This window comes from Erinaceus europaeus, chromosome 4 (assembly GCF_950295315.1).
Source record: "Erinaceus europaeus chromosome 4, mEriEur2.1, whole genome shotgun sequence".
NCBI lineage: Eukaryota > Metazoa > Chordata > Mammalia > Eulipotyphla > Erinaceidae > Erinaceus > Erinaceus europaeus.
Genome location: NC_080165.1, coordinates 19080321 through 19100463, shown reverse-complemented (window position 1 = coordinate 19100463; position 20143 = coordinate 19080321). Strand labels below are relative to the sequence as shown.

General features: G+C 47.4%; 2 protein-coding genes across 7 annotated transcripts in view; one reads left to right on the top strand and one right to left on the bottom strand.

The window, feature by feature from the left end:
* TRABD (TraB domain containing) overlaps positions 1 to 20143 on the bottom strand; it is a 196631-nt gene that overhangs the window by 150802 nt on the left and 25686 nt on the right. The gene's annotated exons all lie outside the window — the stretch shown is intronic.
* TTLL8 (tubulin tyrosine ligase like 8) overlaps positions 1 to 20143 on the top strand; it is a 48094-nt gene that overhangs the window by 27231 nt on the left and 720 nt on the right. For 4 of the 5 annotated variants that reach the window (XM_060188820.1, XM_060188824.1, XM_060188823.1 and 1 more), the window contains 4 exons: positions 5664 to 5812; positions 7393 to 7636; positions 10359 to 10794; positions 11624 to 13222. In XM_060188820.1, coding sequence (XP_060044803.1) covers positions 5664 to 5812; positions 7393 to 7636; positions 10359 to 10794; positions 11624 to 12328 — 1534 coding nt within the window. In that variant the 3' untranslated portion in view covers positions 12329 to 13222. Of the gene's footprint in view, positions 1 to 5663; positions 5813 to 7392; positions 7637 to 10358; positions 10795 to 11623; positions 13223 to 20143 lie in introns of those variants that run through there. The other variant, XM_060188821.1, reaches the window with a different exon arrangement.

Genomic DNA, 20143 nt, shown 5'->3' with positions numbered 1-20143 from the left:
GCTGTCTCCCTAGCCCTATTTTATTTATTTATTTATTTATTTATTTAATATTTATTTATTTTTTTATTTTTTTATTTAAGAAAGGATTAATTAACAAAACCATAGGGTAGGAGGGGTACAACTCCACACAATTCCCACCGCCCAATCTCCATATCCCACCCCCTCCCCCAATAGCTTTCCCATTCTCTATCCCTCTGGGAGCATGGACCCAGGGTCATTGAGGGTTGCAGAAGGTAGAAGGTCTGGCTTCTGTAATTGCTTCCTTGCTGAACATGGGCGTTGACTGGTCGGTCCATACTCCCAGTCTGCCTCTCTCTTTCCCTAGTAGGATGGGTCTCTGGGGAAGCTGAGCTCCAGGACACATTGGTGGTGTCTTCAATCCAGGGAAGTCTGGCCGGCATCCTGATGATACCTGGAACCTGGTGACTGAAAAGAGAGTTAACATACAAAGCCAAACAAATAGTTGAGCAATCATGGACCCAAAGCTTGGAAAAGTGGAGAGGAAGTATTAGGGAGGTACTCACTGCAAACTCTAGTGTACCTCTGCTTTCTTACTTTGGTGCCATACTCCAAACTCAGTCAATTTCTGCTTTGCGTTTCTACTTCTTCTTTTTTTTTTTTTTTTACATGCATAACATTCCCCAGATTCCCATTTAGCAATACAACCCCCACTATTTCATTCATCATTTTTCATGGACCTGTATTCACCCCACCCACCCACCCACCCCAGAGTCTTTTGCTTTGGTGTAATACTCCAATTCCATTTCAGGTTCGACTTGTGTTTTCTTTTCTAATCTTGTTTTTCAACTTCGGCCTGAGAGTGAGATCATCCCATATTCATCCTTCTGTTTCTGACTTATTTCACTCAACATGATTTTTTCAAGGTCCATCCAAGATCGGCTGAAAACGGTGAAGTCACCATTTTTTACAGCTGAGTAGTATTCCATTGTGTATATATACCACAACTTGCTCTGAATGACTCTGAAAATGTCCAATAGTTCTAGGTTATCTATCTCTTCATTTAGCTCCCTTATGTCTTTACTGATTTTCTTCCTGGATGATCTGTCAAGTTGAGATAGTGGGGTGTTGAAGTCCCCTACTATGATTGTGTTACTGTTAATATATTGCTGTAGCTCTTTCAGTAGAAGTTTGATGTATTTAGATGGTTTCTCATTGGGTGCATAGATATTAATAATTGTTAAGTCCTCTTGATTGACTGATCCTCTGAGCATTAAGTAGTGTCCATTCCTGTCTTTTTTAATCTTATCTATTTTAAAGTCTATCATGTCAGATATGAGAATAGCTGTTCCTGCCCTTTTTTGTGGGCCATTGGCTTGAATGATAGTTTTCCATCCTTTCACTTTAAGTCTGTGTTTGTCTTGTTACGTTAGGTGAGTTTCCTGTAGACAACATATTGTTGGGTTGTGTTTTCTGATCCATCTTCCTACTCTGTGTCTTTTAATAGGTGAATTCAGGCCATTCACATTTATTGATATCAAAGATTGAAGATATTTTAACGCCATTCTTGTAGAGTTTTAGAGTGTTTTGATATATGTTCTATTTGTGGTGGTCTGGTTGTTTATAGGAAACCTTTCAGAACTTCTTTCAAGGCAGGCTTGGTGATGGTTGCTTCCTTCAACTGTTGCTTGTCTGAGAAGGTTTTGATGCTTCCATCTAGTCTGAATGACAATCTAGCAGGATATAGTATTCTTGGCTGAAAGCCTTTCTCATTGAGCACTCGATAGATATCTTGCCATTCTCTTCTGGCCTGTAGTGTTTGTATGGAGAAGTCTGCTGCTAATCTTATGGGTTTTCCTTTGTAGGTGACTCTTTGTTTTTCTCTTGCAGCCTTGAGGATCCTTTCTTTATCCTTATTCCTTTCCAATCTAAGTATGACATGTCTTGGTGTCTTTAGGTCTGGGTTAATTCTGTTTGGGACCCTCTGGGCTTCTTGAATCTTTATGTCTTTGGTGTTGTCTAGACTAGAGATATTTTCAGCTATTATGGCCTGGAGAACGCTTTCTTCCTCCCCTTCTCTTTCTTCCTCTGGTAAGCCAATAATGCGTATATTGTTTCTTTTGAAGTCATCCCATAGGACTCTATTGTTGTTTTCAGCATCTCTTAATCTCTTTTTGAGATCTCTTACTTCTTTTTTAGTTGTCTCTAATTCATCCTCAATCTTGCTAATTCTGTCTTCAGCCTCATTGATTCTATTCTCTCTGCCCTCTACTGCTTTCTGGAGTTCATCTATTTTGTTGCCCTGCTCTGATACTGTTTTAGCTTGTTCAGCTAGTTGCCTTCTTAGCTCAGCGATTTCAGCTTTCAGCTCTCTAATAACCATGAGATTATTAGAATTTTCTTCCATATTCTCATTTGTTGTTCCTGCATTTCTGATTACAATTTTTTCAAATTCTTTACTCACTCCTGTTATTATTTCCTTGGCTAATGTTTGGATGTTGAACTCGTTGTTTTGTGCTTCGCCCTCTGGAGGACTTTTAGCTGGACTCTTGTCCTGGTTCGAGTCTCCAATATTTTTTCTTGTTGTTTTAACCATTTTATATAAGTTAACAGTTTTTTCAATCCCTGAGTTGGAGTTCAGTGGTGTAAAAGCCTTTTTTTTTCCCCCTGTAGGCTATGGTAGCCTGAGGGCTTTTAAACTATCAATAGGCTTCTTTGTTTAATCACTGACTCCTGACCAAGAAATAAAGCAGGGTGTGGCAGAGATAATCCAGTGGTTATGCAAAGAGACTTTCACAGCCCCTCAGCTATGCCACAGAGGTATAGGTCTTCTCCTGAGTTTCCCGGTTAGATCTCTGTGCCCTGGTGTCCCTCCCTGTTGCTGCTCCAGATTCTGAGGGTAGTAGCAATGGAGACTCAGAGTTGCACTTGGTGAGTCTCTGGGGAGTCCTTTCCTCCCTTCAGCTGTCCCCTTGTTGGTGGAGCAGACTGGAGGTGGTGTCTCCACTGACAAACTGTTGAACTGTGAGCAGTCACTTAATCTCTCCTTAGGCCCCTCTCTCCTCTCTGTCACCAGCCACGCGTGTTTGTACTCACGGGTGATTTACTGGGTTCCTGTGGTCATTCTAGTCCTGTCTTGTTTCGGTCCGGGTGGTCTCCTTTGGTATTCCTAGTTGATCCGGGAGAGGATAGGAGAGGAGAGAAAGCGATCTGCTGCTCGTAGCTCCGCCTCCGGAAGTCGAATCCCCACTCTGGCATATATTATGCCAGGGATCAAACTCAGGACCTCATCCTTGTTAAGTCTAGAATTCCACCACAATGCCGCTTCCCAAGTTGCCCTAACATAACATTTTAATATGAATGTATGTCAGAAGTTTTCTCCTTTCCAACTCCATCTTCACATCCTTTGATAATAATGTCATAAAATGTTATCATTTGACATGGTGTGGTCAAAAATGTAAATGAGGGAGTCGGGCGGTAGCGCAATTAAGCGCGGGGTGGTGCAAAGCGCAAGGACACGGTTCATTCGAGCCCCCAGCTCCCCACCTGCAGGGGAGTCGCTTCACAGGCGGTGAAGCAGGTCTGCAGGTGTTTATCTTTCTCTTCCCCTCTCTGTCTTCCCCTCCTCTCTCCATTTCTCTCTGTCCTATCCAACAACAACATCAATAGCTACAACAATAAAACAACAAAGGCAACAAAAGGGAATAAATAAATAAAAATTATAATAATAAAAAAAAACAATATTAGTTTTTAGGTCCGTAATTTTTATTAGCAACTCTTCTGCATTTTGGTCTAAGTTGAGACTGCCCTTATACACAAGCAGGTCCTGATCTCCTGGGCAGTTCTTTTTTTTTTTTTTGCCTCCAGGGTTATTGCTGGGGCTCAGCGCCTGCACCATGAAACCACTGCTCCTAGAGGCCATTTTTCCCCCTTTTGTTGCCCTTGTTGTTTTAGCCTTGTTGTGGTTAGTTGTTGGATAGGACAGAGAGATATGGAGAGAGGAGGGAAGACAGAGAAGGGGAGAGAAAGACAAACAGACATCTGCAGACCTGCTTCACCGTCTGCGAAGCAACTCCCCTGCAGGTGAGGAGCCGGGGGCTCGAACTGGGATCCTTATGCCTGTCCTTGCACTCATGCACTTAACCTGCTGTTCTACTGCCTGACCCCTTCTCCTGGGCAGTTCTGATCCAAACAGCATGGTCATCTCTTCGGACCTACCTTCCTTCTCCATGGAGGCCCGGGGCAGGTGCTGCCACCCTGGGACTGTTTAGAGGACTCAGAGCCCCTCTCCACCATGCCCTGCTGTCACTGGGGGTCACATTGAGCACATTCATGACAAGTGAGACCCAAAGGACTGAGGGACCCCCCTCATCATATCCTCTAGGACCAAAGTTGGCCAGGGCCTGGCTGGTCTGCGTCAGGATGCAGCCTGTCTCCTCTGAGTGCTTCTTGCTTTCTCAGACCCTGAGCCAGCTCCACTGTGCTGCAAGAATCTCTCCCACACCATCAAGGATGCCTGTTTATTTGTTTATTTATCACCAGAGCACTGCTCAGCTCTGGCTTATGGTTGTGTGGGGGATTGAGCCTGGGACTTTGGAGCCTAAGGCATGACAGTGTCTTTGCATAACAATTATTCTGTCTCCCGTAACCCCCATGTTTTTTTTTAAATATTTTATTTTATTTATTTATTCCCTTTTGTTGCCCTTGTTGTTTTATTGTTGTAGTTATTATTGTTGTTGTCGTTGTTGGATAGGACAGAGAGAAACGGAGAGAGGAGGGGAAGACAGAGAGGGGGAGAGAAAGATAGACACCTGCAGACCTGCTTCACTGCCTGTGAAGCGACTCCCCTGCAGGTGGGGAGCCGGGGTTCGAACCGGTATCCTTATGCTGGTCCTTGTGCTTTGCGCCACCTGTGCTTAACCCGCTGCACTACAGCCCGACTCCCCTTCCCCCATGTTTTATTTTTGTATGTGGCTTCTGGTCCTATGTGATTCCCTCCCCTCAATTCCCAATAGGTGTGAATAAAATTATTTGTGCCAAAAATCTTTGCTCCCAATTGTGGGTCTGCCTTGAATGTGGCAGGAAGTCTGGGAACCAAATGCTCCCCCCCCCCTTCTGTGGCAGTCTGCCCTCACATGGGTGGGTGCTAGTCAGCCTGGGAATAAGTTTCCAGGCCAGGCTTCAATACTGTCCCAGGAGCTGGTCCAGGCTGTTCTTTCTTTGAATTATAAAGCCAGACGCTTGCTGCCAGGACTGCAAAGTGGTCTCACTGATGGTAGAACCCAGGCAACCAGTCTTCTAGTCTTGTATACTGGAAAGGCTAAATGCACTCAGTGTGGGCAGGTGGATTGTCCCATAGTTCCCTGCCCGCAGGCCCCAGGTGCACTGTCTGCTCCCCGACACATGGCTCCAGATGTAGGCGGCCAGCAGGGGGACCCCTCTTCTGACTCTAGCAGCCTTTACAAATTCCTGGAGGTGTACATACAGTCCAGATTTACAGTCTGGGGTTCCCTTGTCTCTATGCACACTCAACAGGACAGTCCTGGTGAGATGGTGCACCCTAGTGCCCATTCCAGGGTGGGGGCAGGGGTGGGAATAGGGGCAGCAGAAGTTCCAGGCTCTCCAACTTTTTCTGTGAGACTGGCTGCCTGTGGGTATCTGCACCACCCTGGAAACCTCACACCGTTTCCGGATCTTGCTTTCAGTGGCAACGCTTTCATATCCAATCCAAGGAATCACCTGTCACAGTGCCAAGCGCTACTGAACAAAATCTCCTCCGTAAATCCACAAACAGAGATTGATGGACTTCGCAACATCTGGATTATAAAGCCAGCAGCCAAATCCCGTGGGCGAGGTGAGTCTCAAGCCTGCACTTTGTGTGGAGAGTAGTGTGTGCTCTGTACCTGCAGGAGACACTAGTCAACCCAGAGCCAGGTCTTGGGGCTCAGGTATCATAGCTCCTGGATTCCTGGTCCAGGGGGCTGGGTGGTGGCGCATCGCATTGAGTGCACATGTTACCATGTGCAGGGACCCTGATTCAAGTTCCCACCCCCCCCCACCTGCATGAGGGAGGCTTTATGTTCAGTGAAGCAGTGCTGCAGCTGTCTCTCTTTCTTTCTTACTATCCCTCCCCTCTTGTTTCTCTCTGTCCTATCAAAAAAAAAAGAGGAAAGAGGGGAAAGGTAGGTGCCAGGAGCAATGGATTTGTCATACAGGCACCAAGCCCTCACAGTAACCTTGGAAGCAATGAGAGAGAAGCAGGGGCAGAGAGAGAGAGAGAGAATGAATGAGAATATGAATATTCCTGGTCCAGGGACCTATGTCTCTACCAGACTCTCCTCCTTCCTACATTCACCCCCTTTTGTGTAGTCCTTTCTGAGTGTGAGTCTTCATAGGACTCCGGGATCCCATTATGTCATACTTGTCTTTTCTGGCCTTTAGCATGTGTGAGTGTGCGTGAGTGAGAGTGTGAGAGTGTGTGAGTGTGTAAGTGTGAGTGAGTGTGAGTATGTGAGTGTGAGTATGTGAGAGTGTGTGAGTCAGTGTGTAACTGTGAGTGAGTGTGACTGTTATGGTGGGGGTGTCCCTTATAGGTTACTTTTTAATTTTCTGGATAGAGACAAAGAGACAGAAAGAGAGTGAGAGAAACCATAGCACCAAAGCTTCCTTCAGTGTGATGTGGCCTGGGTTCAAATCTGGGCAGTGCACATGGCAGAGCAGTATAATGAAGGATCTGGGTTCAAACCATACCCTCAAGGGGGTGGGGAAGCACTTCACAAGCAGTGAAGCAGATCTGCAGGAATCTATACTCCTCTCTCACTTTTTAAAAAAATATTTATTTATTCCCTTTTTTTGCCTTTGTTGTTTTATTATCATTGTTGTTATTGATGTCATCATTGTTGGATAGGACAGAGAGAAATGGAGAGAGGAGGGGGAGACAGAGAGGGGGAGAGAAAGATAGACACCTGTAGACCTGCTTCACCACTTGTGAAGCAACCCCCCTGCAGGTGGGGAGCTGGGGGGCTTGAACCGGGATCCTTCCGCTGGTCCTTGCGCTTTGTGCCACATGTGCTTAACCCACTGCACTACCACCTGAATTCCTCTCTCTCACTTTCTATGTCCCCTCCCCTCTCAATTTTTCTCTGTCCTATCAAATAAAATAGACAAAAAGGAAAAAAAAATGGCCACTGAAAGGGTTAGATTCACTGTGCTGTCACTGAGCTCCAGCAATAACCCTAGTGACAATTAAAAAAAAAAAAGTGCCTCTATCCCTCCCTCCCTGTATGTTCTCTGAAGTGCTGGGGGCTGGCTAATGGTGCAGCTTGTTCCCTGCTTAGCCCTGTCCAGCCCTGCTGCCACCTGGCACTACTGCAACATCGCATATGCCAGGGCTGGCCACATGCCATACAGGGACTGAGCTGTGTCTCCTTGCAGACATAGTGTGCATGAACCGCGTGGAGGAGATCCTGGAGCTGGTGACCACAAGCCATCCCCCCACTAAAGACAACAAGTGGGTGGTACAGAAGTACATTGAAACACCGCTGCTCATCTATGACACCAAGTTCGACATCAGGCAGTGGTTTCTGGTTACTGACTGGAACCCGCTGACCATCTGGTTTTATAAGGAGAGCTACCTGCGGTTCTCCACGCAGCGTTTCTCCCTTGATAATCTGGACAGGTGAGTAGCAGGGTCAGCTCAGCGCAAAGGTTCCGCCAGCACCATATGCATAAGCGGGGTGTCCATCCATGTGTGCGGCTACTCACCACTGCACGAGACACACATGGGGAAGCTGAGTCTCAGGGAGGTTAAACGACCGGGAGCCCGGGCCCACCCTTCAAAACAGCACTCTAGGGGCTGGATAGTGATTCACTTAGTAAAGCACACATGTTATCATGTGCAAAGACCTGAGTTAAAACCCCTAGCTCCCATCTGCAGTGGGGAAGCTTCCAGAGCAGTGGGGCAGTGCCACGGTTCTCTCTCCTCTCTGTTTTTGTCTCTCTCTGTGTCCATCCTCTATTTAAAAAAAAAAAAAAAGGCCGAGGAGTGGGGTGGTAGCGCAGCGGGTTAAGCACATGTGTGAAGTGCAAGGACTGGCATAAGGATCCCGGTTTGAGCCCCCAGCTCCCCACCTGCAGGGGAGTCGCTTCACAAGTGGTGAAGCAGGTCTGCAGGTGTCTATCTTTCTCTCTCTCTCTCTGTCTTCCCCTCCTCTCTCCATTTCTCTCTGTCATATCTTAACAACGACATCTATAACAACAATAGTAACTACAACAACAATAAAAAAAAGGGCAACAAAAGGGAAAATAAATTTTAAAAATGTTTTTTAAAAAAATGGCTACTGAGATTGGTGAAGCTGTGCAGGCACAGGCCTCAGTGGTAACCCCAGTGGAAAATAAATAATAGTAATAATAATAATAATAATAATACTCTGCACCCCCATAATGTGTGCGACTTTTCTAGAAGAACTTTTTCTGTATTTTATTCCTGTGTGGGTTTTTTTTTTCTTTTCTCACATTTGATCTTTAAAATTTGGAGGCAATGGCGATTTACAGGATTGCTGTCTGGGCTACATTGAAGATCATAAAAGCATCATTTCACAGTGGTTGTAAGGTACCCCCACAGTCCAGACACACGCTTCTAAGCCATAGGCCCAGAGCAACGCCACATGGGTGCTGCAGGTGCCTCTCTGTTGGGAGGCCCCAGTGGTGCCATTACTCAGTGATGGAAGTATGGCTCACCTCCATCCAGAACAAAAGAGACAGTTCCCACCTAAGATTTCCCCTTCACCTTCTTCTTCTAGCATTTGCCCTTCTTCCGTAGCCAGTCAACAGCGTCAGGTTGAGCCTGATGTAAAGTTTCGAGACCTCCTTTGAATCTGGAGAGGTGGCAGTCGTTGACTATGTGGGTCATAGTCTGTCTGTAGCCGCAGGGGCAGTTCGGGTCGTCTCTGGCTCCCCAGCGGTGGAACATAGCGGCGCACCGGCCATGGCCTGTTCGATAGCGATTGAGGAGGGCCCAATCATAACGTGCTAGGTCAAAGCCGGGTTGACACTTGCAGGGGTCTGTGATGAGGTGTTTGTTCTTTACCTCAGCTGACTGCCAACTCTGTTTCCAAGAGACTGGAACAGAGAAGTTCAGTGTAGGCATAGGGGACCAGATTGGGTGACGAGACGTCAAGCGTTGGTCAGGGTGGGCAAAGATATCCGCGTATATTGGCAGGTCCGGTCGAGCGTAGACGTGGGAAATGAACTTAGATGATGCCGCATTCCAACGAATATCTGGCGGGACGATGTTGCTAAGAACTGGCAGCCATGGAACCGGGGTGGAACGGATGGTTCCAGAAATGATCCTCATGGAGGAATATAATTTGGAATCGACCAAGTGGACATGGGGGCTACGGAACCATACTGGGGCACAGTATTCTGCAGTGGAATAGCATAATGCCAGAGATGATGATCGTAGTGTGGAAGCGCTCGCGCCCCATGAGGAGCTGGCCAGTCTTGCAATGATGTCATTCCTTGCGCCCACCTTTGCTGCAGTTTTTATGAGATGTTTGTGAAATGACAGAGTGCGATCGAGAGTAACGCCAAGATAGACTGGCTGGGCTTCATGCCGGATTCTCGTATCGCCAAGCTGCACATTAAGCTCACGCGAGGCCGAGGCATGGTGTAGATGGAAAACAGATGATACTGTTTTTGCAGTGCTAGGGATTAGTCGCCATTTTTTCCCCTTCACCTTAAATGACAGTAACCCTAACCACCCCCAGCTCGTAGTGTATTATCTCCCCGTAGCTGTTGATCACTTCCAATCCTATTTCGAGTGAGGCATGACTAGGAATGAGAACCTCTGACTTGGATAGGTAGCTCTTTGCAACCTGGCCTCTGACAAGCTCTCCCAGGGCCTCAGCTCTGTGGACATGTGCAGATGGGAAACAGGCCCATAGTTGTTTCCCAGCAGGTGGGCCCCTGGCCTGCCTCTTCCTGTGCAGTCCATCCCACCACCCCCAAGCTGGATTTTTGGAAAGTTTTCCAGAGGCGCCTGCAGAGATGATGCCCCCACTAGGGCAGGAGGTGCTCCCCAGTCAGGATCCCTCCCAGAAGAGAGTGCAGGGGGGGAGCCATTCTGTCCCAGGGAGGGTGTATGTGGGGGGGTGCGTAGTGGCTGGGCTGAGAGGCTGGGGGTGTGCACGTGGGTTGGGGTGGTACCATAGTGGGAGGCAGTGAATGTAAGGGGCTGTCTGAGGGGTCCTGGGGCATGTGTGTGTGTGGGGGGGGGGGTGATGGGTGGGAGGCAAGGGAAGGAGCTTTTTTGACTAGAGGGTTTCTGGGAGAGGGAAGGGAGGGTCCTTATGGGGGTGGAGCTTAAGGGCAGCACGTGGCTGACTGGGCGTGCCTTGCAGCGCCATCCACCTGTGCAACAACTCTATCCAGAAGCGCTTCAAGAACGACAAGGAGCGCAGCCCTCTGTTGCCCTGCCACAACATGTGGACCAGCACCCGGTTCCAGGAGTATCTGCAGAAGAGGGGCCGCGGGGCCATGTGGAGCAGCGTCATCTACCCAGCCATGAAGCGGGCCATCACCAACACCATGCGGGTTGCGCAGGATCGCGTGGAGGCACGCAAGAACAGCTTCGAGCTCTACGGGGCCGACTTCGTGCTGGGCCGCGACTTCAAGCCCTGGCTGATCGAGATCAACTCGAGCCCCACCATGCACCCCTCCACACCGGTGACTGCGCAGCTGTGCGCGCAGGTGCAGGAGGACACCATTAAGGTGGTGGTGGACCGCAAGTTGGACCGCGACTGTGACATTGGCAACTTCGAGCTGCTGTGGAGACAGGTGAAGGGGGTGTGAGTGAACACTGGGTGGCATTGGGAGCTTGATGGAACTCCCAGCGTTGCACACTTGGGGAGGATCCAAGGGGAGGTCCTGGTACCCGCTTCCACTGGTCGGTTCATCCAAACTGAACCGAAGTCTCTCCTGCCACCTGCCACATCTGGAGGCACTGCTCACCCAGGTCTAGCTGCTGTCCCATCTAGCCTGCCTCCCTGTAGTCCCCAGCACCCTGGCTCCCCTCCCCGTCCTCTCCCCTCCTTTTCCCTCCCCTGCAGGAACACTGTCTGGCAGGCTGTTCTCAGCCTCCAGGTTTTTCTGGGCTGTTTCTTTCTTGATCTGCAGTGGAACCACAGGTGAAAACTGTGCCCTCCCCAGAAGACTTTTAGGGACCTGCGCCCCAAAACCAGTTTTCCTGCAGGCTGGGGAGTAGGTTGCACAGTGATTTTGACCCATATTTTTGCACTATTGAGCCTGTGGCCTGGCCTCCCTGAAGAAGGTTCTCAGTGGGCAATCAACCCATTGGCATGATGTGTGACCCCTGCTTTCTCTCCTCCCCTTCCCCCTTAGATTTATTTATTTATTCATTCATGAGACATACAGACATATAGACAGACAGAAAAGGCTAGAACTAGAGTAACATTCTGACATACATGATGCCAGGGATCAAACTCAGGACTTCATGTTTGAGAGCCCAATGCTTTATCCACTGCACCACTTCCTGAGCCATCCTGCTTTCTCTTTGAGTCCTTCCACCTGGTTGGCAAAACTAGCAAAAGGGGAGCCTGGGTTAGAGCCCAACTTGCCAGTGCTAACCTTGCCCTTCTTTCCCCAGCCCGCTGTGGAACTGCCAGCTTTTCACGGGTCTGATCTCTTAGTGGAAGGTGTCAGCGTGAGGAGGGCCAAGAAGCAAATGCCCTTCATTTCCAGCTTTCATTTTTCATCACTCTCAGACAGTCAGTCACAGAGAGTCACTCAGAGTCCCTCGGTCACACCAGACCAAGTGCCAGGAACCCCAGGAACGACTGTCCAGACAGACTTGAAACTGAAGGAGGAAAAAATACTGTCTTGCACCTTTCCTGGGTCCCTGCCCAGGCCGGCCACCAGGGGCTTTAAAGTAAAGCCTGTGCACATGGAGTCCGGAGGGAAGATAGAACTCCCCACTTGTCATTGTCAACTCTTAGACAATAAGGCCCTGAACACCGGGCTCATCCAAGCTGAGCTCACCAGACACAGGGACCCACACTTGTTCAGTGTGCACCCACTGACACCCGTGCTTCCGAGTGTGAAGACTACAGAGGGTGCTCCTTTTCTGCCGCCCAGACCATCAGGTAAAAGTGGGGAGTTCAGACCTATCCCTTTTCTGGGTCTGCCAGCTGCATCCTCCAGGGCTCAGCGGAAGTCTGGGTCAGCCAGCGTGCACCCACACACAAGTGGCAACTCCTCTCAGAATAGATTCAAGGCACGAGACCCCATCCTGGACCTGGCCAGGTGGTTGGGATACTCGGGGTCCTGCTGGGACCGTTCCAGGGCCTGCTGAATGACAGGACCAGATGCCTTCTGTCTCGCTCCCCAGTGGGACACAGTGTGCACTGGGTGGTGACGGGGAGGTGGGAACCCTGAATTCAAGATAGGAATAGCACCCAGCATCATAAATGAGCAGTGGCCCATGCTGGGCTCTTGCCTTAAGCTTCTTTTGGGTCATTCATATGGGAACATGGGAGCTTGGCCTGGCATGGAGTACAGTTAAACAGATGTGGAGGTGGGGGGAGGGCATTGCTGAACACCCGCATCCTCATACTTCCAATGGTGTTCAGCAAACAGCAGCCTGGAGAACGTTTGTGACATGAGATGACCATGCTAAATGCCTTCTCTGCCCAAGGCACACATGCCTCCCTGAACTCACCAGGATGTCGACACCCACTGCTCTTTTCGATTTAAGACTCAAAAACAATCCCACCCCAGCATCTCTGGCTTCAGCACCCTCTGGGCCTGCCTGCGAGTAGTCTGTCTCCCCCCTGCCCCCCAAGACTGTAAGCTCGTAAAGGGCAGGGTTGTGACTGTTATTCTCCCCACTGCACCCAGCCCCTGGGGCAGTGCCAGCCACGTAGCAGAGACCCCATAAGTGTTTGTGGGCTGAGTGCAGGTGGGTATCTATCTATCTTAGGCTGCCTACTTCAGGCACAGGAGTGCAGGGGATCTTGGAGGACATCACCAGCCCTGCCCACTCTCCTCTCCAAAGCCTGGCCACCAAGCTGCTCAGCTGTTAGCCTCTCCAGGTGGATGCTGTCCAGACACTGTTCCTTTTTCTGAAGGAGAAATCTGAGAAAAGAATGTCTATTTTTCACAAAATGTTCTGGAAGCTTTCTGTGACCATCTTCTTCAGAATGGATGCAGCTTCCGTTTGATGTGCCCCTCCAGTCTCTGCCCTGTCTTCCCTCTGTGTCCAAATGCACCCTCTTAATAAGAACAACTGGCAGCTGGATTGGAGGCTGCCTCCTCTCCACTTAACTTGATTACTACTGCAAAAGCACAACTCCTTTTTCATTTGTTGATGTGGAGCCAGTTACAAACCTTGCATACACCTGACACCACTGAGCTGCTACCTTGGTCTAATTTTTATTCTGGTTTTTCTTTTTTTCTTTTTTTTTTTGAGGCAGGCAGGCAGAGGGAAAAGGAAGAAGGGAGAGACACCAGAGCACTGCTCCCCCATTCATGCAGTTCCCTTAGTGCTTTATGTGGTATCTGTCTTTGAACTCAAAGCTTCATATATAGTAGACATGCTGCCAACTGCTGAGTTAGCTCGCAGAGCCCAAGATATGATTTCTTTCTTTTAATTATATTTTTAGATCAGAGCACTGTTAAGTACTGGCTTGTTTCGATGCCAGGGATTGAACCTGGGACTTGAGTCTCAGGCATGAAAGTCTCTTGCATAATCACTCTACTATCTGCCCGACTCCTCCAGATCTGATTTCTCTTCTTCCCCCTTCTTTTCTTATTTCTATTTTATTTGATAGGGCAGAGAGAAATTAAGAGAGGAGGGTGGAGACAGAAAGGGAGACAGAAAGACATTTGCAGCACTGCTTCATTGCTAGTGAAGCATCTTCACTGCAGGTGGCGAGCAGGGACTTGAACCTAGGTCCTTGTGCAAACTATGTGTGTTAACTGGGTGCAACACCACCTGGTTCCTTGTTTGTATCTTTCTTCCTTCCTTCCTTTCTTCCTTCCTTCCTTCCTTCCTTCCTTTCTTTCTTCTTTTTTCTTTTTTTTAAGTTTTTATAAAATGGAAACACTGACAAGACCACAGGATAAGAGGGGTACAATTCCACATAATTTCCACCAGTAGAACTCCATATCCCATCCCCTCCCCTGATAGCTTTCCTGTTTTTTATCCCTCTGAGAGCATGGACCCAGGTACATTATGGGATGCAGAAGGTGGAGGGTCTGGCTTCTGTAATTGCTTCCCCGCTGAGCATGGACATTGACAGGTCTATCCATACTCTCAGCCTGTCTCTCTCTTTCCATAGTGAAGCAGAGATCTGGGGAGGTGGGGCTCCAGAACACATTGGTGGGGTTGTCTGCCCAGGGAAGTTCGCTTGGCATCATGGTAGCATCTACAACCTGGTGGCTGAAAAACCAGTCAAGATAGAAAGCAGAGCAAATTGTTGACTGATCATGAGCCTAAAGGCAAGAATATTGTGGATGAGGATTTGGGGTCTCCATTTTGGAAAAAACTAGTTGGTCTATTTTAGGTATATTCCAAGGGGCCCATGACCAAACTAGGTTTTCCTTGTGCCTGACATCCAATATACAGGTGGTTAAGTTATTGTCTGGGGGGGATGGTGTCACAGTTGGAAAAAGGTCCAGAAAGCTTTATCAGGGAAGAGAGTAGTTCCCAAATATGGAAAAAGTATATAAGTATTGTTAACTGTAGACCCCATCAATCTGATCTGGGGCCCATAGTCAGCACAGGAGCCTCTGTGCATCCCTGCAGGTCTGAGCTCACATTCTGTGGTCATGGCTAGGAACATTCCAGGCTGCATCAATTTCAGGACCCATCATCCTCGAGTGATAGGCAAAGCATTCTATCCAATCTCCTTTTGGAGAATGGAGCATTCCCTAGCATTGTTGATTCACATTGAGGGCCAGGTCCAATAGGGGCCCACAGAGGGGTCTATTATGTTCCTGATGGAGATGACCAGTGACAGTGGCAAGAGGGATCTGTGAGAGACATGATGGGATCTAGGCCCATCATGTCTGTGTGAGAATCCCAGGACTCTCTGACTAGGGCCCCAGCTGATGGGGTGGCCTGACAGTGACTACAGAGTCATCATTAAAGTATGCCAGTCTCTTGCCCTTATTCAGTTTTTGTAGTCCTTACTTTGTCTGACAGGGTTAGTCTTCTTTTTTCTTATATTCAGAAAGGAAGAGAGAGAGAGTAAAAGAGACCACAGCACCAAAGCTTCCTTCAGAACAGTACAGGTCCTACTTAACCTGAGTTGCATGCATGGCAAAGCAGCACACTATTCCAGTCAGCTATTACACTGACCCAAGATCTGATTTCTAGATAAGGCCACATTCACAGATCCTGAGTGGGTATGACTAAGGTAGGAAGCTTATTCAGCACACCAGGGGGCTGTCCAGAGGATGGCCCTTTGACCACAGTTACACAGGTAACTGTCGCTTTGCTTGTAGCCAACTGAACATGAGGCGGTGTCCCCCTGCATTTCTGACTTACCAATAAAATGGCCTCTCTTCACATGTGTGTTTGGGTTTCCACTGCTGAAAAGTACCTACTAAAATTTGTTCCCCTATTGACTCCTGAATCATGGGTCACAAGGATGCGTGGTGGCATAGTCAGTTGAGTACATATGTTACAGTGCACAAGGAACCAAGTTCAAGCCCTCAGTCCCCACCTGCAGGGAGGAAGCTTCACAAGTGGGTAATCTGTCTCTCTCTCTCTTTCCCTCTAGCGCCCCCGCCTTTCATCTCAGTTTCTCTGTCTCCAATAAATGAACAGAAATAAATACTTTTTTAAAAAATGGGTGGGCAAAACAGCATAATGGTTATGCAAATGACTTTCATGCCTGAGGCTCTGAAATCTCAGGTTCAACCCCCCACACTGTCATAAGCTAGAGCTAAGCCGCGCTCTGATAAATACAGACAAACATGGGTCTCTTCTCAATTTGTGGACTGACATCTATCCCAATCTCTGCCTTTTTTTCCCCTTTCTTTTAGTTGACTTGTGTTGCAGTTGTTTTTTCAGTCTTTTCATCTTCAGTGGTATCTTATCTTGCAGAGCCACCTGGTCAGCCTGTTCTTCAGATGGATGGTTTTGCTATTTGCTTATGAATGTGTCCTTTCCTTTGGGTCATGAAGATATCAATCTGTAGTGGTGTTTTCTAGAAGCCTGGCTCTTTCTCATACATTTCAGACTTTAATACTTCTCAAATGGAGTTAGTTGATCTGTGGTGGAACCCTATACTTTCACAAAAGTGGTAGAATCAGGTTGTCAAAATTAATGATGATAATATGACTTTTATTGAGGTTAAATTTATGTATCAGTTTGGGCAGAACTGATTTGTTTACTTTATTGAGTATTAACCCTCTATGAACATGGTATATCTCTCCATGTATTTATCCCTTGATGTTTTTTCAATAAATTAGAATTTCCTTTGCATCAGTCTTGCATGTTTTTGTTAGATTTAGTCTTACACGTGATTTATTGTTAAAATAGTATTTTAATTTTTTCTATAGATTGTAGCTGGTTTATAAAGATGGAATTTATTTTTGTGAACTTCTTTTTACATAGTGCTGGGACATTGCCTATGTGTGATATCACTATTCAACAGCCTCCCCAGCCTGATTTTCTGATTCTTTTATTTCTTTGAGAGAAAGAAGAGAAGAGAGACAGACAGAGAGAGAGAAAAACACCTCAGCAGTGCCCACCATCCATGGAGATCTCATGTGGTGCCAAGGCTCAAACCTAGTGGGAAGGCATGTGACCTACCAGGTGAGCTATTTCCCAACTCCATGAATTGATTTTTTAAAAAGTCCAGCCATTAGAAAGTCACAATGCATTTGTTAGTTAGAAAAAATGTCATGACTTTTCCGACAATTCAATAGTCCACCCAGTGGAGTGTGCCTTACCACGTATGAAGCTCTGGGTTCAAGCCTCATCACCACATGAACTGCAGGTGATGCTGGAATATCTCTGTTCTGTTTCTCTCTATATATTCTGCTCTCTCTGTTTAAAAAGAAAAAGAAAAATCAGGGCTGGGAAGTCATTCAAGTAGTACACATGCATAAGACTGAACTCACTCCCTAGCATCAAATTAAAATTAAGTCATCTGACTAACATTATAATACATTTCTCTATCTGGGTGAGCCATTTTCCACCCACTCCCCATTTTCTTTAACAAATAAAATTGCCTTTAAAGATGCTATCCCATCCCACCACCCCTAAAAAAGTGAAGAAATATACCTTTAAAAAATTGGAATGGGTGAAGTAGCACACTTGGAGGCTTTGCCATTCACTTGCCAGCTTCCAGCTGGGCCATCTGGCATCGAAGGAAGCATCAGTGCTGTGTTTTCTCTCCTTCCCTCTCTGTGTCTGTCTGAAAAAGTCAATTTGGAGCAGTGAGGTCCCAGAGACAACACCCCTCCCCCTAAAACAGATGCCCCCCATCTTGTCACCTCCTCATACATTCTAACTTGCAGGTAGTCTCAGCGCCACTGGCAGAGTTCATTGGTTTACCTCATGTAGTCTGTTCATCAATTTTATGCTTTTATGTTGCACATTTATTATATGGCATCATTCGCCTTTTCTGAGTTGCTGCATGTCATGTGACACCCTGTGCTCCTTATAGTTTGCAGCAAGTGACATTTCACAAGTGGCGAAGCAGGCCTTCAGGTGTCCACCTCTCTCTCTCCCTTTCTATCTTCCCCTTCCCTCTCAATTTTTCTCTCTCTGTGTCCTATCCAATAAAAATGGGAAAAGAAAATGGCCACCAGGAACAGTGGATTCATAGTGCATGCACCAAGCCCCAGTGATAACCCTGGAGGCAAAAGAAAAAAAAAATTCTTGTGCTGAATTCTAAAAAATACCCTTTCTGTCTTCCAGTCCATTCTTTCTTCATTGATACAGAATGACATTAATCCCACTAGTTGAAATTTTAATGTAATTGTTATAGTGCAAAAAATTGTAATGTTGTATTTATATATTGTATAGAGAGAGATAAATCAAGAGGAAAGGAGAGCTAGAGAAGGAGAGACACTTGCAACACTGCTTCACCACTTGTGAGACTTTCCCCCTGCAGATGGGGGCTGGGGGCTTGAACCCAGGTCCTCGTGCATGGTAATGTATGCACTCAACCTGGTGTACCTCCTATAGTGCCAGTATTTTTAGTTTTACTTTAAAAAAAATGTGTGTGTGTGTGTGAGAGAGAGAGAGAGAGAGAGACCAAAACATCACTTGATCATGTGTGCTGTCTCAAACTCTGATGATTCTTCAATGCTTCTCTCCTGTGTAACTGCTCAAGTGTATAGTTCATTTTCTCTTCTCCTTCTCCCCCTCCTTTTTCTTTTCTTTTTCTTTATTTTTATTTATTTAATTTACTTTTTAAATCAAAACACTGCCCAGCTCTGGCTTATAGTATTGCTGGGGATTGAACCTAGGAACTGAGATCCTCAGACACTAAAGTCTTTTTGTATAACCATTATGAACCCAGGTCCTGATGCATGACAAAAGCCTGAGCTATCTGCCTGCCCCAAGTTTGTTTTCTTGTCTGAAAGTATCTGATCAGTCTAAGAACTGGAGTCATTGATCACACCTGTGTTATCATTTCTGCTGACACGTTCACAGTTTATTATAAATTTAATTAGAGTTATTAATAAAATATAATATATTATTATATGATATGATCTGATATTGATTATTAATATAAATTATAGGTTGATTATTATGTAGACATTTGTCTACAAAATTAATTGTGGGGATTTTTGTATTTCTCCTGTATCTCCTTGGAGTGCAGCCCGCACCTCCCCCCCTGATCGCTTTTGGGAAGGCCTGTTATTTTGGAGTCCTACCCCTGTACCCACGCACTAACTTGGGGCTCCACAGAACACTCTGTGTGGTGGCTTAGATTCCCCCTTGCCTGCAGGATGTAGCCCTTTGGGGTGGCTGCTTTATGAGCACTGTGGCGTTTCTGAACCTTGGGGCCTCACGTCCAAGTGGCCCCAAGGAAGAACTTCAGCAAGTGCCACCTCTCTGAGGGCTCACCTCTCCCAAAGCTTCTACCAGATCTCTCCTTAGTTTTACTTCCTGTTTGTTTATTTTATTTTTACCAGAGCATTTCTCAGCTCTGGCTCATGATGGAGCTGGAATTAAATTTGGGACCTGAGAGCCTCTGTCATGAAAGTCTTTTTGCATACCCACTAAACTGTCTCAAGAAAACCTTTCAGATTTTAAGTCCCCAGATCACACGCAGATTATGTCCCCAGATTCTTGAGCACACCCCGTCTGCCTTAGTGCTGCTTCCTCTCCCCCCACATGCACCCCAAAATTCAAGCACTGGCTCTCTCAACCCTTAAAGACTATCCACTATACACACACACACCTTTCTTCATACTTCATTCCACATGGGTCCTAGGAAGTCCAGGACGGGGTGTTCAGTGTCAACATGGTCATCCTTCCGGCCGTAGCCCTGTGTCGTCCTTGGTTTGGAGCTGCGTCAACTGCTGTCCGTTTGGCCTCTGACCCTGTATCATGGGAGTAGAAACAGAATTGCCACCATATCTGCTGACCCCAAAGACTTGGCTTCCCACCCTGTGCTCCGGCCAGCACCCTAATCCCCAAAGTTGCTACATTCGGAAGGAGAGCACAGCTGTCTCCACCTGGCTTCTTCCACCACCTACCTTCAGGTGCCACACAAGCCCCAGTGTGTTGTGTGGCCAGGCTGGCCCAGCCCAGGGGGATGCTCTGTTCAGGACTCTGGCTGCTCAGCTCCTGCTCCAGGCTCCAGGCTCCAGAAAGCTCAGGGCTGCTTTGCATAGTTGCTGGTGGCCCACCACACCCAGACCCACCCAAAACCAGGCGTGACTCAGCCAGGGCCCTGGGCAGTGGGTGACTCTGGCAGGTGTGGTGCTCCTATTTGCAGCACTGCTGGGCTGGTGAGTGTCCTGGTCTGGAGACCAAGGGAGCCCCTGTCTCTGCATAGGCAGAAGTGGTGGGCAGTGGGTGCCAACTGGCTGGCACTCATGTACTTAGGCAGCACAGGGTAGGTTCTAGGACTCAGCTAGGGGAGAGGTATGGGAGGGGGGGTGGCACAGTCCCACTCACTCCCTGAAGAAGGTT